At 36.5% G+C, this 21,100-nt stretch overlaps 1 protein-coding gene across 1 annotated transcript in view; it reads right to left on the bottom strand.

Annotated features, from left to right (window-relative positions):
- The window catches only part of AFG2A (AFG2 AAA ATPase homolog A), a 348,297-nt gene that overhangs the window by 50,895 nt on the left and 276,302 nt on the right, over positions 1-21,100 (bottom strand). Inside the window, exon 15 of the mRNA XM_060105705.1 lies at positions 9,923-10,087. Coding sequence (XP_059961688.1) covers positions 9,923-10,087 — 165 coding nt within the window. The remainder of the gene's footprint in view (positions 1-9,922; positions 10,088-21,100) is intronic.

Raw genomic sequence — 21,100 nt, 5'->3', positions numbered from 1 at the left:
AGTGTTAGGCACTCAGATAACGTATATATATATAAAAAAAGTTTAAAACCAGAAGTGTTGCTTTAGTGAATGTTAAAACTGATATTTTTGTTCATCTGAATTACTTAGAGTCAACACATAAATCACCCATCCAACATTAATGTCCACTGATTCAGTGGACAGAATGGTTGCTTTGCTGGACTCCAAGAAGTAGAAAACCTGGTTTCTGCCATAGAGAATCTTACAGTTTGTTTGCGGGGGGCCGGGGGCGGAGTGGGGAAGGGGACGGGACATGAGGTGGCTGCTCATATTAAAATAACCACAAAAATATCCTAAGAGCTAAACAAGTGAAACAGAAATCAGAGTAAAGGAGTTCAAAAGGAGAAGCCATTTCTGGGTGGGGTTGTCATGATGGTTTTATGACAAAGCAGTGATTTCAGTAGGTTGTATAAACAAAGAGTACTTTGAAATTCTGGGCTAGAGATATAGAATTTTAGGGTAAATGCACAAGAAAGAGTAGAGAGAACAAAGATCTCAAATTAAGAACAGCAGACCAGCTGGTGACAACAGCATGATTTCATAGGGCAGTTTCTGATAAGGCGGGACAAGCAGACTGCACGTGTGTCTACAGGAGGTTGCCAAGTCCTGCAGTGCCCTGCTTCCCTCTGAGATAGGAACACCACTGCTGGCTGCTCTCTATCAGCACTACTCAGGAGCCTGAGACCAGGCCAGAACGTGTCCTGTCCTGCCTTAGGATCTTTAGTCCTATCTTAGATGTGTTGTTAGGCTGGTCATATAGAGTCAATCTATGCCAGGTTCTAGTACATTGATCCTGACTTTTAGATTAGGGAAAACAGTTACAAGAGGCTTCATGTAGGAAGAGTACAGATATCCTACGTGGTTATAATTGCTCCTTCTGTTTTCACTGGGTAGGAGGAAAGAGAGAGGCTATCAGAAGGAATAATAATCAGCAAGATAGAAAAGTAATTTAAGCCTTTCCCTTTATTAGCTACAATAACTCAAGCACAGTGAAAGGAACGCTTCTTGAATTAAAGAGGCAAACTGGAAGGTGATTTTTTAATGTCAAGCTGGCATGAAGACCTTGAGCTATTATGAGACCCAGGAGGGCCTAGACTATAAAACAGAATTCAGGGCAAGACACATCACTTTAGTAAAATAGAGATAAGTACACTAAATTTACATGAAGTTAAAGCTTTCTGAAAAATTAATGTGAAATTATTTAACTCTAACAAATTGCTAGAGCTAGATTTAGACCCTAAAAATCACCATATAAAGTAGATTTTTAGGTTTTGAAGAAAAGACTAAGAGGCAAACTCATATTATAAATAATAATTTCAGATAAATTATCTGGTTATTGAGACAATGAAAACTGCCTAATGGCAGCATTATCCAATACTGTAGTGGTAAATATAAATACTGAACTGATAAAATGAGGAAAGGATGAAGGGAGATAACATTTATGAAGCACTCCTTATGTGTCAGGCCTTGTTTCTTGGTGCTTTTACATTTATTATCTCATTTAACCCTCAAAACAATTTCAGTCACATAGATATCTTATAAATGAGGAAACTGAGGTTCAAAGAAGTTAAGTAACTTGCCTGTAACCACCCAGAGAGAAAAGAGCTACAATTCGATTAAAAGTCTACTCAACTGCAGCATTAAAATTCTTTTTTTTCCCCTACTTTATTGCCTCTCTTGAAAGTTGAATTCTCAAATCTTGATATATGAAATAAATGCTATCATTGCCTATATTATTTATAAAATGTACAGCTGATACCTGGCTCTTAGAGAGTCTGTCAGTTTTAATGAGATAAGCACTAAAAGGAGGATAACATCCAAATGCAAATAAACATTCAATCCAAATTTTAGATATTGTCAGCCTGTGTTAGCAAATTCCTATACAGAGAGGAAATTATGTATCTTATTCATCACCTCTGTCCTCAAGCACATGGCACATGGGTAATGGGCCCAGTCATGGCTTCACATGCATATAGTTGTGACTGCTGATTTCCTGTCAGTGGGTAAGATAAACGTTTTCTTAAAGGAACTAGGATAATTTGATATAAGACAAATACATGAAGTGGAATATGCTACAAATAACTTAAAAAACAAAAATCAAAGGCAAAAGAAAACAATAGCTATAACCAAAAATGACTTTTTATTTCCTCCTGAAGTGAATTCCCATCTGCTTTTAAATGGCAACATGTTTTTCCATTAACTGGGAGCTACAGCCAAGAAGCCAAAGACAATGAGGTTCTGGCCACGGGAGAGCAGCAGGCGGCAGAGATGGCTGAAGGATGCCGCTCGCTTCAGCCGCTCCTTAGAGGCTGCTCCCTAGGGACCACATTCCCTTTTCAGCTGGTGACAAACTTCCTCTTGGGACTCTCCTGAGGATTAAAATAATGCTTTAATTCCTTGTATACCCTCTCCAAGGAGGGAAAATGAAGTAACTCAGAAGGGTAGAAGGAGCTACTTCAAACTTTGGGTGTCTGTAAGCTTTTACAGAACAATGTTGACCTGGCAAAAGCACCAGGTGACAAGAAAATATTTTTAAAAATTAACCCTCCTATCCCAGTCCTTTAATGAGTGCCAGTATCATCTCCATCCTAAACATTCTAAACAACTTTTTAATTAAAAATAAAAATAAAATATTCACTACAGTTAAAATAAACATTTTATGTTTCTAAAAAACAGTGTCAGCAATTTCCTCATTTCTGGCTCACCCAGCCAAATTCTTGTTCGTATAGCTGATACTGTACAGTCAAATAAAATTAATTTTACATAATACTGAATATACTACTCTCCCATGAAGACAATTAACTGAGTCAGTAGTTTCATTTTTATACCAAAAGTGCCCACAGAGACACCCCAACTCTGAAAAAGAGGCTGTGCCTATAGCAGGGTGCATTGCTACAAGAAGGTTCCTCTATGACAAATGAGAAGGGAAAGTCTATTTTTCCTAAATCTAACTTTTTTTCAGTTCATTAAATGTTTGTTAAGTATGTACTATGTAGTAGGTTCTGTGCTGAAGGATATAGCCTTGCTGGGGGAAGAAATAAACTAGTTACATCAGTGGTAAAGCACTGAGCCTGTAGGTATCAGATGACTGAGGTTCAAGCTTTGAGTTTGTTTTACTATTTAAAAACCTATCAGGGACTTCCCCAGTGGCACAGTGGTTAAGAATCTGCCTGCCAAAGCAGGGGACACGGGTTCGAGTCCCAGTCTGGGAAGATCACACATGCCTCGGGGCAACTAAGCCCATGTGCCACAACTACTGACGCCCGGGCACCTAGAGCCCGTGCTCCGCAGCAGGAGAAGCCACCGCAATGAGAAGCTCACTCACCGCAACGAAGAGTAGCCCCCACTCGCTGCAACTAGAGAAAGCCCTTGTAGCAATGAAGACCCAATGCAGCCAAAAAAAAAAAAAAAAAAAAAAAAAAAATCAAAACTAATTCTGGCTTTCAAACATTGTTGTGCCATTTTACTTCTGATAGAAGAAAAAAAGATGAGAGATCTTATATTTTATGTGAAGCTGTTTAATCTATCTTAAATTTCCTATTGATTTTGAGACTTTAAAAAGATAATATTTTTCCTCAAACAATAAGGCACCTGTGTGAATTACTTAAATATTCAGACCAAACCCTCCACCCAAAACAAAAAATGTGGAACAAACCTGCCTTGTCCAAATTGAAAAGCCTAGAATTACTAAGATATGGCTCTGGAATAAATGTCTATGAAGTTGTAATAATATACTGATTATAACTAGGACCACAGTAAGATACCCTTCCCTCACCCAAGCCATATGGGACATAAAAACGTAAACTGAGGGACAGAATTTTCTGCTACTTTCTCTGGGACTATTTTTAGAAAATCTGATATAAAAATTAATCAGAAATGAATTTGCTTATATTTCAGACTGAATTAGACATGTACTACATAAGAACTAGTAAGCTGGTACAATAATTCCTGGTACCAAGTGAGTTTTTACCTTTCAGCCAGACAGGACCTCACTGGCTTTGCTTTTTGTTTTGCACTTCTGTGTTACTACCATGAATTATTTCAAAGTGAGAAAGGCATATTTATACCTTGTTAACTACTCTTCCACTTCACTCAACTCAAGTGAAAGATTTATGGTTTCTTTTCCTGCCTACTTCCTGTAAACTGACATATCATATACAGCCCTTGGTCTCACACCAAAAACTAAATTCTAGAAATGCTGGAGCAGTCAGTTAGCAGTAACTGTATGTTCATTTTAGCTTAATGGATGGTCATGCCACAGAGATGCTAATAAAGATCACTGTTTCAGACAGGACTTTAAAGGTGAATGCACTTTAACTGCTCTCAAGCTACTTTCTACATGGATTTTCCACCCCAGTGGAATTTAAAAATTTAAAGGGAGGAAATGAAACATACATAGTTACTAGTTGAAAAAAACAGTGAGTAGAATTGAGATTTATTTTGGTTGTTGTTATTAGCTATGACTACATGATATACTAAATCCAATTCCACATGTAAATTTACATACAAGCCTCTCTGAGTACCGCTAATGATCTGTTATGTGTTAATCTCTTTGGTTTTTACAGAAGACAGATAAAAAATAACAGATAAAAAGTAATAGCAAGCAAAACAGAATGTGGAGTCCCAGCCTGCTGGATAATTCAGAATGAAAGGAATCTACAGCTTCTTACTTAAGAAAGTGTTAATTTCCCAGTACAGACCCATATCAGTGGTATTCAGAAGACATTTCTGTGTTGAGGAATATATAGTCCAAATTTTTCTTAAGATATACTTGTAGAAAAGCTGCACAAATAGTTTAATGGAATTTTATTCTGTAAATAAAAACAGCCTAAGTAAAGAGTTGCTAAGGACAGAAAAAATATTTATTTATTTCCCATACTTAAAATTTTCATATTTTCACAGAGGTCTTGCTATTCTTGTTGAGAGTATACTTTTACTATTAAGGACAGACAGGCTGTCACTTTTATGCTTTTTATGAGAGAATCTTTGTAGACTGAGATAATTTTCCCAAATCTTAAAAGATAATAATAAAATCTTTCTGCCAAGTCTTTTGTATTTCAGAGTGCTTACGTGATATCTTAATCTCATTTTTATGATCTCTATGAGAAAACAGTAGGGCAAGTTGTACACCATTTCCATTTGATAGGGTAAAGCAATCAAAGTTCAGAGATGTGTATAACTGGTTGGAAGCTGCTGTATCAAAAAGCCTCTAGACTGGCTGAATGGATACAAAAACAAGACCCGTATATATGCTGTCTACAAGAGAGCCACTTCAGACCTAGGGACACATACAGATTGAAAGTGAGGGGATGGAAAAAGATATTCCATGCAAATGGAAATCAAAAGAAAGCTGGAGTAGCAATTTTCATATCAGACAAAATAGACTTTAAAACAAAGACTATTACAAGAGACAAAGAAGGACACTACAAAATGATCAAGGGATCAATCCAAGAAGAAGATATAACAATTGTAAATATTTATGCACCCAACATAGGAGCACCTCAATACATAAGGTAAATACGAACAGCCATAAAAGGGGAAATCGACAGTAACACAATCATAGTAGGGGACGTTAACACCCCACTTTCACCAATGGACAGATCATCCAAAATGAAAATAAATAAGGAAACACAAGCTTTAAAGGATACATTAAACAAGATGGACTTAACTGATATTTATAGGACATTCCATCCAAAAACAACAGAATACACATTCTTCTCAAGTGCTCATGGAACATTCCCCAGGATAGATCATATCTTGGGTCACAAATCAAACCTTGGTAAATTTAAGAAAACTGAAATCATATCAAGTATCTTTTCCAACGACAACGCTATGAGACTAGATATCAATTACAGGAAAAAATCTGTAAGAAATACAAACACATGGAGGCTAAACAACACACTACTTAATAACCAAGAGATCACTCAAGAAATCAAAGAAGGGGGCCTCCCTGGTGGCGCAGTGGTTGGGAGTCCGCCTGCCGATGCAGGGGATACGGGTTCGTGCCCCGGTCTGGGGGGATCCCATATGCCGCGGAGCGGCTGGGCCCGTGAGCCATGGCCGCTGGGCCTGCGCGTCCGGAGCCTGTGCTCCGCAATGGGAGAGGCCACAACAGTGAGAGGCCCGCATACCGCAAAAAGAAAAAAAAATAAAAAAAAAAAAGAAATCAAAGAGGAAGTCATTTGTCATAGAAACAAATGACAATGAAAACACAATGACCCAAAAGCTATGGGATGCAGCAAAAGCAGTTCTAAGAGGGAAGTTTATAGCAATACAACTCTACCTTAAGAAACAAGAAACACCTCAAATAAACAATCTAGCCTTACAGCTAAAGCAATTAGAGAAAGAAGAACAAAAAAACCCCAAAGTTAGCAGAAGGAAAGAAATCTAAAGATCAGATCAGAAATAAATGAAAAAGAAATGAAGGAAATGACAGCAAAGATCAATAAAAACTAAAAGCTGGTTCTTTGAGAAGATAAACAGAATTGATAAACCATTAGCCACACTTATCAAGAAAAAAAGGGAGAAGACTCAAATCAATAGAATGAAAAAGGAGAAGTAACGACTGACACTGCAGAAATACAAAAGATCATGAGAGATTACTACAAGCAACTCTATGCCAATAAAATGGACAATCTGGAAGAAATGGACAAATTCTTAGAAATGCACAACCTTCTGAGACTGAACCAGGAAGAAACAGAAAACATAAACAGACCAATCACAAGCACTGAAATTGAAACAGTGATTAAAAATCTTCCAACAAACAAAAGCCCACAACCAGATGGCTTCATGGGCGAATTCTATTAAACATTTAGAGAACAGCTAACACCTATCCTTCTCAAGCTCTTCCAAAATACAGCAGAGGGAGGAACACTCCCAAACTCATTCTACGAGGCCACCATCACACTGATACCAAAACCAGACAAAGATGTCGCAAAGAAAGAAAACTACAGGCTAATATCACTGATGAACATAGATGGAAAAATCCTCAACAAAATAATACCAAACAGAATCCAAGAGCACATTAAAAGGATCATACACCACGATCAAGTGGGGTTTATTCCAGGAATGCAAGGATTCTTCAATATACGCAAATCAATCAACGTGATACACCATATTAACAAACTGAAGGAGAAAAACCATATGATCATCTCTATAGATGCAGAGAAAGCTTTTGACAAAATTCAACACCCATTTATGATTAAAAACCCTCTGGAAAGTAGGCATAGAGGGAACTTTCCTCAACAGAATAAAGGCCATATATGACAAACCCACAGCCAACATCATCCTCAATGGTGAAAAACTGAAACCATTTCCACTAAGATCAGGAACAAGACAAGGTTACCCACTCTCACCACTATTATTCAACATAGATTTGGAAGTTTTAGCCACAGCAATCAGAGAAGAAAAAGAAATAAAGGAATCCAAATTGGAAAAGAAGTAGTAAAGCTGTCACTGTTTGCAGATGACATGATACTATACATAGAGAATCCTAAAGATGATCCCAGAAAACTACTAGAGCTAATCAATGAATTTGGTGAAGTAGCAGGATACAAAATTAATGCACAGAAATCTCTGGCATTCCTGTACACTAATGATGAAAAATCTGAAAGCGAAATCAAGAAAACACTCCCATTTACCATTGCAACAAAAAGAATAAAATATCTAGGAATAAACCTACCTAAGGAGGCAAAAGACCTGTATGCAGAAAACTATAAGACACTGATGAAAGAAATTAAAGATGATACAGATAGATGGAGAGATATACCATGTTCTTGGATTGGAAGAATCAACACTGTGAAAATGACTCTACTACCAAAAGCAATCTACAGATTCAATGTAATCCCTATCAAACTACCACTGGCATTTTTCACAGAACTAGAACAAAAAATTTCACAATTTGTATAGAAACACAAAAGACCCCGAATAGCCAAAGCAATCTTGAGAAAGAAAAAGGGAGCTGGAGGAATCAGACTCCCTGATTTCAGACTATACTACAAAGCTACAGTAATCAAGACAGTATGGTACTGGCACAAAAACAGAAACATAGATCAATGGAACAGGATAGAAAGCTCAGAGATAAACCCACACACATATGGTCACCTTATCTTTGATAAAGGAGGCAAGAATATACAGCGGAGAAAAGACAGCCTCTTCAATAAGTGGTGCTGGGAAAAGTGGACAGCTACATGTAAAAGAATGAAACTAGAACACTCCCTGACACCATACACAAAAATAAACTCAAAATGGATTAAAGACCTAAATGTAAGGCCAGACACCATCAAACTCTTAGGGGAAAACATAGGCAGAACACTCTATGACATAAATCACAGCAAGATCCTTTTGGACCCACCTCCTAGAGAAATGGAAATAAAAACAAAAATAAACAAATGGGACCTAATGAAACTTAAAAGCTTTTGTACAGCAAAGGAAACTATAAACAAGACGAAAAGACAACCCTCAGAATGTGAGAAAATATTTGCAATTGAAGCAACTGACAAAGGATTAATCTCCAAAACATACAAGCAACTCATACAGCTCAATTTCAAAAAAACAAACAACCCAATCCAAAAATGGGCAGAAGACCTAAACAGACATTTTTCCAAAGAAGATATATACATTGCCAACAAACACATGAAAGAATGCTCAACATCATTAATCATCAGAGAAATGCAAATCAAAACTACAATGAGATATCATCTCACACTGGTTAGAATGGCCATCATGAAAAAATTTACAAACTATAAATGCTGGAGAGGGTGTGGAGAAAAGGGATCCCTCTTGCACTGTTGGTGGGAATGTAAATTGATACAGCCACTATGGAGAACAGTATGGAGGTTCCTTAAAAAACTAAAAATAGAACTACCACACAACCCAGCCATCCCACTACTGGGCATATACCCTGAGAAAACCATAATTCAAAAAGAGTCATGTACCAAAATATTCATTGCAGCTCTATTTACAATAGCCAGGACATGGAAGCAACCTAAGTGTCCATCAACAGATGAATGGATAAAGAAGATGTGGCACATATATACAATGGAATATTACTCAGCCATAAAAAGGAACGAAACTGAGTTATTTGTAGTGAGGTGGATGGACTGTCATACAGAGTGAAGTCATACAGGCTGTCATACACAGTGAAGTAAGTCAGAAAGAGAAAAACAAATTCCGTATGCTAACACATGTATATGGAATCTAAAAAAAAAAAATGGTCAGAAGAACCTTGGGGCAAGACAGGAATAAAGATGCAGACCTACTAGAGATGGACTTGAGGATATGGGGAGGGGGAAGGGTAAGGTAGGACAAAGTGAGAGAGTGGCATGGAAATATATACACTACCAAATGTAAAATAGATAGCTAGTGGGAAGCAGTCACATAGCACAGGGAGATCATCTTGGTGCTTTGTGACCATCTAGAGGGGTGGGATAGGGAGGGTGGCAGGAAGGGAGATGCAAGAGGGAAGAGATATGAGGACATATGTATATGTATAACTGATTCACTTTGTTATAAAGCAGAAACTAACACACCATTGTAAAGCAATTATATTCCAATAAAGTTGTTAAAACAAACAAACCAACAAACAAAAAACAAAAACAAAAAGCTCCAAAAGAAGAATCTTCTACTTCTAATCCAGTGTTCTCTCCACTATATTATGCTGCTTCTCTGAAGACTACATATTGAGAAATAAGATAAGCCAGGTAAAACCAATTGAAATATAATAGAGGCAAGGTAAAATGCAATTTAATTTAGTGACTACCTGTCAATGTAGTATATTTCCTGTTTTAAGATTACTTAATACACAGTTATTTAAAACAGCTGGCATCAAGCAATCTTTTCTCTGCTAATGACCCCAAGCCACTGCTTTCTTCCCACCAAGGTATTTTAAGGGGAACTATCTTACCTCTGCTCCTGAATACGTATCTGTTTGGAGGATGAGTTCATTCAGATCAACATCATTACTGATTGGCATAGAGTGAAACTGCAAGTTAAATATTTCCCTTCTTGTTTCTGCATCTGGTAAAGGCACGTAGATGATTCTATCAATTCTTCCAGGCCGCATCAAGGCCTATAAAGAAGAAGGGGCAACAAAGATTAACCAAGCTCAGAATTGATATTCCATATGAAGGAACCCAAGGAAAGAGGATGCCCAGAATCTCAAGAATATCTCACTATTATCATAATTAGTAAATAAGACAAGTACTAGAGATTCTAAAGTCTATTTTAAAGATTCAAACAAATAAACAATGTCAGAGTACTTTTGAAAATAGAAAAGCAGGATTTCTGAAAGCATTTTTGCTCCTCAGCAACTGTCAGGTCAGTAAAAGACGACTACTGTCTTTTAAGGAAATGTGTATATGACTTGCATTCATCATATCAAAAGGTTTTCTTTGGTAACTTCCTGCAATAACTCTTCAAATATGGGTTAAGCTGTTTTCAGAGAGCCCACAAAATAACATAGCTCACATCAAAGAATACTTCTAGAGCTGACGGTAGTCAAATGAACTTCCCTAATATTTTATTGAAGGCGAATGCCTGAACTACCTTAGAGCTAATGAAGTCATCTATTCCGAAAAAACTATTGAGCTGTACTATATACCAGAGTTTGTTCTTGGTACTAGGAAACAACACGAATAAGATAGATAAGTGTAAAATTGACTATAGTGAGAGTTACTGGTCTGTGAATATACTAATAACCTTTGACTTCTATATATATATATATATATTTTTTTTTTTTTTGCGGTATGCGGGCCTCTCACTGCTGTGGCCTCTCCTGTTGCGGAGCACAGGCTCCGGACGCGCAGGCTCAGCGGCCATGGCTCACGGGCCCAGCTGCTCCGCGGCATGTGGGATCCTCCTGGACCGGGGCACGAACCCGTGTCCCCTGCATTGGCAAGTGGACTCTCAACCACTGCGCCACCAGGGAAGCCCTGACTTCTATATTTTAAGTGGATGAATTTTATGGTATGTAAATTATATCTCCATAAAGCTATTAAGAGAGGTATGGGTCAAAAGTGTGTGTGTATCTGTGTGTGCTTTGAGGGAATGGGGTAGCTTTTAGTTGGGGTAGTCAGAAAAAGCCTCTTTGAGGAGGTAACTTATGCAGATATCCAAAGGAGACACCCATACAAAGATCTGGGAAAGATCATTCAAGGTAAAAGAAACCTCAAGTACAAAGGCACAGATGACTGGCATGTTCCAGAGACAGAAAAACCCCACTGTGGTAGAAAAAGTGAATAAAGTGAAAAGACGTAGGAAATGAGGTTAGAGAGATAGTCACAGGCAGATTATGAGGTCTTAAACAACATGGTGAAGAGTCTGGACTGAATTCTATTCGCAATGAGAAGCCACTGGAAGGTTTTAAATAGGAAGGTGAAATGGTAAGGTTTACAAGCAAAGATCATTCTTGTGGGATAAAAAAAGGTCTAATAAGAGGCCAATAAGGAAAGAAAAGAGAAGGTGGGGTAGAAAAAAATATTTGAAGAAAAAGCTGAAAATTCCCCCAATTGGTAAACAACCATAAATTCACAAAATCAAGAAGCTCAGTGAATTTCAAACAAAATAAATACAAAGAAAACCATACATGAACACATTATAGTCAAACTGCTGAAAACCAAAGATAAAATCTTAAATGCTGCCAGAGTGAATACAGGGAACAATGATTTGAATCACCAATGACTCTCAATTAAAACAATGGAGGGCAGAAACCAGTAGAACAACATCTTTAAAGTGTTGAAAGAATAAAAATGTCACCCCAGAATTCTATTCCCAGTGAAAGTACTCTTCAATAACGAAGGAAAAATAAAGTCTTTTTTTTTTTTTTTTTTGCGATACGCAGGCCTCTCCTGTTGCAGAGCATAGGCTCAGTGGCCATGGCTCATGGGCCCAGCTGCTCCGCGGCATGTGGGATCTTCTCGGACCGGGGCACGAATCCATATCCCCTGCATCGGCAGGCGGACTCTCAACAACTGCGCCTCCAGGGAAGCCCTAAAGTCATTTTTAGATAAAAGAAAACCAAGGAAATCTGTTTCCAGTAGATCTGCATTACAAAAAATGCTAAAGGAAGTCCTTTAGGTTGAAGGGAAATGACATGAGATGGAAAATTGAATCTTCAGGAAGAAAGAGAAAGGATTAGAAATGATATACCCCAAAAATGTAGACTCCTTCCATCTCCAAAAAAAATTACTCTTCTTGCTGGCATAATCAGAAATAGCACTCCTTGAATATTTAGGAGATACTCACTTATAACGAGTGAAAAACAGCACATTTCTATATGTGTACTTATGAATATGAAGTATCCAGAAAGAAGGTGTGATAGAATACAGAAAGTAAGGAAGATAAGAACTTAGACATGAACCTCTTTTAATTATAAAAACTAAAACAACAACAACAAATCTCCAAATCCTGAAAATGTAGCTGGGACCATACATTAAACACTACAGAAAATACAAACATTGAAACCTCATATGGTTGCTCTGTGGGACTTAGTTCTTAGGGAACTGGTGCAAAAAATGATGATATTCTGTGAGTAATAAACTGTCCTCTGTCTCTGACTCAGGAGTCTCAAGTCTTTTGCCAGATTCTATGAAATTGTGGCAGACTAACTTGTTAGCTTTCAAATAGGGTAAAGTCTCGAAACCTTCATATTTCTTAATACATATGTTCCTAATAATGGAGCCTCAACATATATAAAGCAAAAATTGACAGGTTTAAAAAGATAAGTATATATAATTCCACAATCATAATAGGAGATTTTAACACTCCTCTCTTAGCATTGATGGAACTAGAAAACAAATCAGTAAGACAGAGAGGATCTAACAAGCCCATCAATCATCTTGACCTAATTGATATTTATTTATAGGGCGCTATGCCCAACAACTGCAGAACACATATTCTTTTCAAGTACATTTGGTATACTCACCAAGACAGCCCATACGATAAGCCATAAAACAAAGTTCAACAAATTCAAAAGGATTGAAATCATACAGAGTAGAACTCTATGAGAAGAGTAAGTTAGACATGAATAAAAATAGGACACAGAGGAAAACCCCAAACACATTGGAAATTAAACAACATACTTCTAAATAAACTATTGGTCAAAGATATCACAAAGGAAATGAGAAAATGTTTCAAGTTGAATGATAATGAAAATCTAACGTATGAAGATTTGTGGAATATAGTTAAAGCAGTGCTTAGAGGCAATTTTATAACTTTAAATGCTTATAGTAGGAAAGAAGTCTAAAAGCAATGTCCTAAGTTTCAAGAGTAAGTACAGGAAGGAAATAATGAACATGAGAGCAGAAATCAATGAAATGGGAAACAAACAAGAGAGAAAATCAAAGGCAAGAGTAGTTTTCTAGAAAGATTTAAAAAATTGATTAAATTCTAGCTAGACTGAACAAGGGTAGAGAGAACAAATCATCAACATCAGAAATGAAAGGGTTATCACTACAGATCCTAAAGACAGTAAATGGATAATAATAGAATATTATAAACAACTTCATGATGATAAAAAGAAACAAATTTCTTGAAAAATTCAGGTACAAAATGGACACAAAATGAAACAGAAAATCAGAATACTCCTACATTTATTTTTAAAAATGGAACTGAACTCATCAAAAAAATTGAATCCATCGTAACCAACCTTTCCACTAACACATTATTGACCAAGGGATTTTTGCAGAAACTAATGCCTGTGGCTGTTAATACGTCTCCGGTCAAAAATGTGTTAAGAAAAATCCAAGCCCAGATGATTTCCCTTCTGAATTCTACCAAAGAAGAAATAACATCAAAATTATACAATCACTTTAGAATACAGAGAAGGGAACACCTCTCAACTTGTTTTATAAAGCCAGCATAATACTAACTCCAAAACCTGACAAAGATATTACAAAAATTGAAAATTATAGATTAATGACACCTTCATAAATATAGACCTAAAAATCCTTTAAAAACATTGGCAAATAGAATCTAACAATACATAAAATGGATAAATCATCATAACCAAGTAAGAATTATCCCTGGAATGCAAGGTTATTTTAACACTCAAAATCCAATGAATATAATTCACCACAGTAAACAGAATAAAGGAGAAAAACAATATAATCATTTAATATGTGCAGAAAAAACAAATGACAAAGTTTAAGATCTATCCACAATAAGAAAACACTCAGCAAACTAGGAACAGAAGGGAACTTCTTCAATATAATAAATGGTATTACAAAAACCTACAGGTAGGGCTTCCCTGGTGGCACAGCGGTTGAGAATCTGCCTGCCAATGCAGGGGACATGGGTTCAATCCCTGGTCTGGGAAGATCCCACATGCTGTGGAACAACTAAGCCCGTGAGCCACAACTACTGAGCCTGTGCTCTAGAGCCCACGTGCCACAACTACTGAGCCTGCGTGCTGCAACTACTGAAGTCCATGTGCCTAGAGCCTGTGCTCCACAACAAGAGAAGCCACCACAGTGAGAAGCCCGTGCACCGCAACGAAGAGTAACACTGCTCACCGCAACTAGAGAAAGCCTGCACACAGCAACGAAGACCCAATGTAGCCAAACATAAATAAATAAATAAAATAAAATAAAATAAAAAAACTATTGGTAACATCATAGTTGTCAAAATATTCAATGTTTTCTACCTAAGACCTAAGATCAAGAACAAGGTAAAAAACTCACCACTTTCACCAAACATTATAATAGAGATACTAGCCTTTGCGATAAGGCGAAACCAGAGTAGGGAGGGTATGGGGGGAAGAAAGTATAGAACTTGGAAGAGTAAAAAGTAAAACTATCCTCATCTGCAGATAACATGAGAGTTTATATAAAACTCCTAAGGAATCTACAAAACATCTAACAGCAAGATTACAGTATACAAGTTTAATATTAGAAAAAATGTATTAAGCAGCAAATTAACTAGAAAATGAAATTTAAAAATTCACTTTATGGAAATATATAAAAAATATAAAAGACAGGAATAAAATTAACAAAAGAATGCTTCATTGAAAACTACAGAGCACTGTTGAGAGAAATTAAACAAGACCTATTTAAACAGAGAGATATACCATGTTCATTGGAAGAATCAGAATTATGAAGATATTCTCTTTCCAAATTTATCTATAGACTCAGTGCAATTCCAATCAAAATTACATAAAGACTTTTTAAAAAGTGACAAACTGATTATAAAATTTATATGGAAATGCAAATGACTGAGAATAGTAAAAGCAACCTAAAAAGAAGAACAAAGTTGAAGGACTTACCTGACTTCAAAATTTACAACGCTAATAGAGAAACAAGATAGTGTGATAAGGTCTAGAAGACAGAAATAAAAGATTAATAGAACAGAATAAGGAATCCATATTGATTTTTATTATTAATGCATTCAATGAGGAAAGGAAAGTATTTTTTTTTAAAAATACATTTATTTATTTATTTTTGGCTGTGTTCAGTCTTCGTTTCCGTGCGAGGGCTTTCTCTAGTTGTGGCAAGCGGGGGCCACTCTTCATTGCGATGCGCGGGCCTCTCACTGTCGCGGCCTCTCTTGTTGCGGAGCACAGGCTCTGGACGCACAGGCTCCGGACGCGCAGGCTCAGTAGTTGTGGCTCACGGGCCCAGTTGCTCCGTGGCATGTGGGATCCTCCCAGACCAGGGCTCGAACCCGTGTCCCCTGCATCGGCAGGCAGACTCTCAACCACTGCGCCACCAGGGAAGCCCCGGAAAGTATTTTAAGAAATGATGCTCAACAACTAGATACTCATATTTTTAAAATGAACATCGATCCCTACCTCACCCTATATACTCAAAAATTAACTTGAGATGGATCATAAATCTCAGCGTAAGAGCTAAAACTACAAAATTCTAGAAGTATAAAAGAAAAAAATTGATAAATTGGTCTTTATAAAAATAAACCCTTCTTCTCTTCTAAAGATACCTTTAAGAAGAGAAAAAGGGGCTTCCCTGGTGGCACAGTGGTTGAGAGTCTGCCTGCCGATGCAGGGGACACGGGTTCGTGCCCCGGTCCAAGAAGATCCCACATGCCGCAGAGTGGCTGGGCCCGTGAGCCATGGCTGCTGAGCCTGCGCGTCCAGAGCCTGTGCTCCACAATGGGAGAGGCCACAACAGTGAGAGGCCCGCGTACCGCAAAAAAAAAAAAAAAAAAAAGAAGAGAAAAAGGCAAGCCACAGACTGGGATAAAATATTCACAATAGTTATATCTGACAAAAAACTTGTATCCAAATATAAAAAGAACCCTTAAAATTCAGTGATAAGAAAATAAATAACCCAATAGAAAGTGGGCAAAAAATCTGAACAGATTCAGATACAAGAAGCTATAGGGTTGGCAAGTAAGTGTTGAGTAAAAAGCTGCTCAGAATCATTGGTCATCGATCAATGCAAATTTAAGCCACAATTAGATATCATTACCTTCTCATAAGAATGACTAAAACTAAAGACACTGACAACACCAAAGACTGAATAAGGATATGGAGAAACTAGAACTTTTACACTCTTAATGGGAACATAAAACAGTACAACTACTTTGGAAAACTGGCAGTTTCTTAGAAAGTTCCCCACCATAACCCAGCTACTCTACTACTAAGGTATTTATCCGAGAGGAACAAAAACGTATAGCCATGCAGATCTGTACACAGATGTTCATAGCAGCTTTATTCACAATAGCCCCAAGCTGTAAATAATCCAAATGTCTACCATTTCATGAATGAACAAAATATGTATTTATATATAATAGAATACCACTCGGCAATAAAAAAGAAAAACTACTGATACACTCAATAACATGCATGAGTCTCAAAATCATTGTGCTGAGTTAAAGAAACCAGACATTGAAAAATACATACTATAAATTCTATTTATATAAGATACTTAAAAATTCAATCTAATCTATATAAAAAGCAGACAAGTGGTTGTTTGGAGCCTGGGGTAGAGGGAAAAATGGATTGCCAAGGAGCAAAAGGAAACTTTTAGGTTGACTGAAATGTTCTATTACATCTGGATTGCAGAGGTCGCTTCACAGGTTCACATATAGTATATATGTAAATTAGCTGAATTGTACACTTTAAGTTGATAGAGTTTATTGTATGTAAATTATAACTAAATAAAGTTGATTAAACTTGCATTTGTTAGGTTCTCAGTATTATACATCAGTAAAGTTAAGGGCATTAGAGATGTTTTCAGATCTTCTCTATCTAAAAAGATTATCTTCTTGGACTCTCTCTCCCTCTTTTTTTTTTATTTTTATAATTACCTTATATTTATGTTTAGAGTTCCAAACAGAACGTTAAAACTCATGGAGACCATACCACATATCTTATACAGGTGTTTCATAAAATGCTTGGGTAAATGTTAGCAGATATAATGAAAGGATTTTCTTGTTAAAATAAGTTAGGGAAACACTGGGTAGAAACAAAATTAAACAGGTTTCTATATGCAGGAATTTTTGGAGCCGATACTAATGGGTATGAAAAATCTCCAAGAGAGAGCTGCAGTAGCAGATAGAAATTCTATCCCAAATTCTAATCACAGAACATCTCAAAAGCTAACATTACATTTCCACTTTGAGAAACGCTGCTGTATACTTTTTGCACATATCACAATACCTAGAACATGCTGAGCGTTTATCAAATATCTATTAATTCTTAAGTCATGTACAAATTAGCCAGCAAAAAGTCAACTAACAAATGCATAGTAAATAGTGCCTTTGTTTAAAAATGAATACTTTAATTATTTTCAGACTATTCCCCACACCTAACATTAGTTCATTAGGTAGAAATGATGCAAGATCATCTTCCTTGAAATGTACTTTATCATAGAATTCAAAACTGCATTTCAATCACAGGGATCACTTCTTCCCTACCTAAAACAAATAAATACAGGATTTCGGAAATTAGGATGATACCAGTAAACATATTTTTTCAAATTATTAAAAAATATTATCTAAGATGAATAACATTAATATTTATATAGCTCTTAAGAATCTATAAAGCAATTTTCACATAGTGTATTTCATTTAATATGACTCTAAATTCTGTGAATTAGATATACCCCTGTTAAGAAAAAGAAAATGAGGCCCAAGATCATGCAATAAATGACAGAAATTGAACTGAAATCAGGAGGTCTCTGAATACTGAATCATACCTTTTTTACTTTATTATCTTGCCAGTACAATATGATACTCAGTATCAATGGACAAAGAAAAAAAATTCTTGTTCTGAAATATGACACAGGTAACACAATAAATTTAAATATTTCTTTCATCAAAAAAATTATTACACAGCTACTCTGTGCCAGGCTCTGTTTTAGCTGCTGGGGATACAGCTGCGAATGGCTTGATTAGTTTTTTAAAGTTGAGGTTATCCTTTTCACCTTTCTGGGAAAACTAGTCATTCTAGGCTATTTTAAAATTTCCTTTCTAATAGCTGCAAGAACAACACAGCAAAGGATATAGAGCGCACACATCATCTAAGTCACTGGAACAACACTCAGCATGCATCTGTGCCCCCCACCCCCCACCCCCCCACAAGTTGTAGCTGACCCTGGGCAATGCAGGTTGAGGACACTTGAACGATTATAACTTTGTCTGGGCCATCAGCCAGCTAGGCTTTTTCTGGCTTGATCTTGTCAGTGAAAGTTAACTTAAAAAAAGGTAGGAAAAAGCTTTCCTTCCTGTAAAATCCTGAATTAGTTAACACCCTTCCTAGAATTTCTTTAAAGATACTGTTCTGCAATATTAGGGTGAAAGAATGTATTCTGAATGATGGCATGTTCTGATATTTTAAAATCATCATATGACAATTCTAATGAAGAAACAAGCCCAGGCTTCCTAATACTCTGAACGCTTCTGGCCGCAAGGTCATAGACACTGCAGCCTTACATTAACTCTATTTTAAAAACTGTCGGGCAAACTGCCTTTTCAAGAGGACTTATTCAAGACCTTGGGGAAGTCTCTATACCTCTCACAGCCTCAGTTTCCTCATGTGTGAAAATGATGGTGGTTCTTTAATCAGAGAGGCCTATATACTTCTGACAAGAATTTCCCTCAAAATATACAAGATGAGAAAACATCCCCACACAATTCTGCAAATAATTCCATTGAGTTCAAGTGAAATCTGCTTGTGCACCTCACAGTAAGAATTACAGTATTAGGTGACCTTTTAAATGGTCCTTCTAGACCCAATTCCATGTATTATATTACTCAAGGCAATGCCTGATTACATTATATGATCTTTACTGAAAATGTGTTATTACAATTTTAGTAGTTACACTACTTAAACTAATACTACTACCTTTTCTTCTTCTGACCTTTACAAAATGAACTCAGTTCATTTTGTAAAGGTCACAGTTCAAGAGCTACCTTTACCACAGTTAAAGGGCTACCTTTTCTTTTCTCATAAATTCTGAAGTTCAACACTTATAATTTTATATTCTATCAATGTCCTATCTAATTAGCAGAGAAATACTTGTTCATACCAAAGCATTAAAACAGACACTTTGAAAAATCAGGTTCCGTTGGCTCGCATTCATTTAAAATGATCAACAAGCCTTTTAGAGGGATTATGGGAAATGATGTATGTAGATCATCTAGCACTGTGTCTGGCATAGGTTAGTGTTCAGAAAACATAATTTGCCTACCTCCGTTAAAAGAAATAAATAAAATGATCAACAAGGGTGTGTATGTGAGTGTAGGGAATGTCTTTCTTCTATAAAGAAAAGCAGCACTGAGCCTTTACATTTTACTCTAATGAAAACATATCAATATATCATGATTCATGGAGAAAACAGTTCCAGAAACTAGGGAGAGAGGTGGATCCTTGGTAACACCTCTGATTTATTTCAAAGAAACCCTGGACTTTAGGCATCTCTCTCTCACTCTAAATTCAACTGATTAATAGGTGTGGTTAATGATACCTCTTAAATCTCTCTTGAAACTGTTACTTCTATTCTATCTTCTTTATTATATATTTGTTTGTTTCCTGTCTGTCTTTCCCAATAGATTGCAGGCAGTATGTAATGGCAGGTATCATACTTTTTTGTTCAACAATGTAAACTCAGCAATGGCACATTCAAGGCACTCAATACATGTTTACTCAATGAAGTCGTGCCAACATAATCTATTGTCTAGAATACCATAACTACCTTGCTAGTTGTTTTTCCTGCCTGCAGTCTTACTCTTTCCTTCTTCTCCCTCTCTATCTACATCACTGCTAAACTGATCACTGTAACTGCAAATACTGTAACTTCCTATTTTCTAACCATTTAAGGGCACCTCAAGGGAAAAAGTTAAATTCAAGTATAATATTTCAAGCTTCTGTAATTTTGGTGTAACTCTCCCAACTTACCTGCAGCCACTTTTCCTTTTTCACCCTGTGGCTCCAAGAACTCTAAGCACTCACAGTTAGCCAAACTCCATGCTGCTTTCTGCATCCTTGCTCTTACACATAATTCTCTCTCTGCTCTGAATGCTTTTATCTCATAGCCTATCAGGTAAGCTTCGCCTCTTGTTCAAGTTTCAGCTTAAAAGTCTTCTTTTTTATACAACCTTCTATAACTCTTCTGAGTACTATATAACTTGTAATTTGGCATACAGGTTAAAAGTGAGGGCAAAATTGAAAAATTTAAAGAAGACACAAATAAATGAAAAGACATCTATGTTCAAAGATTGGAAAATTTAATTTTGTTAAGATGTCAAAACTATACAAATCAATCCACAGATTCAAATGTGAGAATAGCATTTTTTGTAGAGTTAGAAGACTAAAATTCATAATGAATTTCAAGGGACCCCCGAATGGCCAAAACAATCTTGTTATAGAAGAACACAAGTTGGAGGACTCACACATACATATTTCAAAACTTCCTAAAAACCTACATCAATCAAAACACTGTGTTACTTATCCGAGGAGAGTTACATAAACCTACGAAACAGAATGGAGAGCCCCTTATAAAACCCTCACTAATGTGGTCATATGATTTTTGAAAAGGATACAAAGACCAGTCATTGAAGAAAGGACTGTCTTTTCAACAAACCTTATTGAGGAAACTGGATATCCACATGGAAAATAATGAAGGTG

Source organism: Mesoplodon densirostris, chromosome 1, assembly GCF_025265405.1.
Source record: "Mesoplodon densirostris isolate mMesDen1 chromosome 1, mMesDen1 primary haplotype, whole genome shotgun sequence".
NCBI lineage: Eukaryota > Metazoa > Chordata > Mammalia > Artiodactyla > Ziphiidae > Mesoplodon > Mesoplodon densirostris.
The sequence above is the reverse complement of the archived record's forward strand: the minus strand, read 5'-3'. Positions and strand labels throughout refer to the sequence as shown.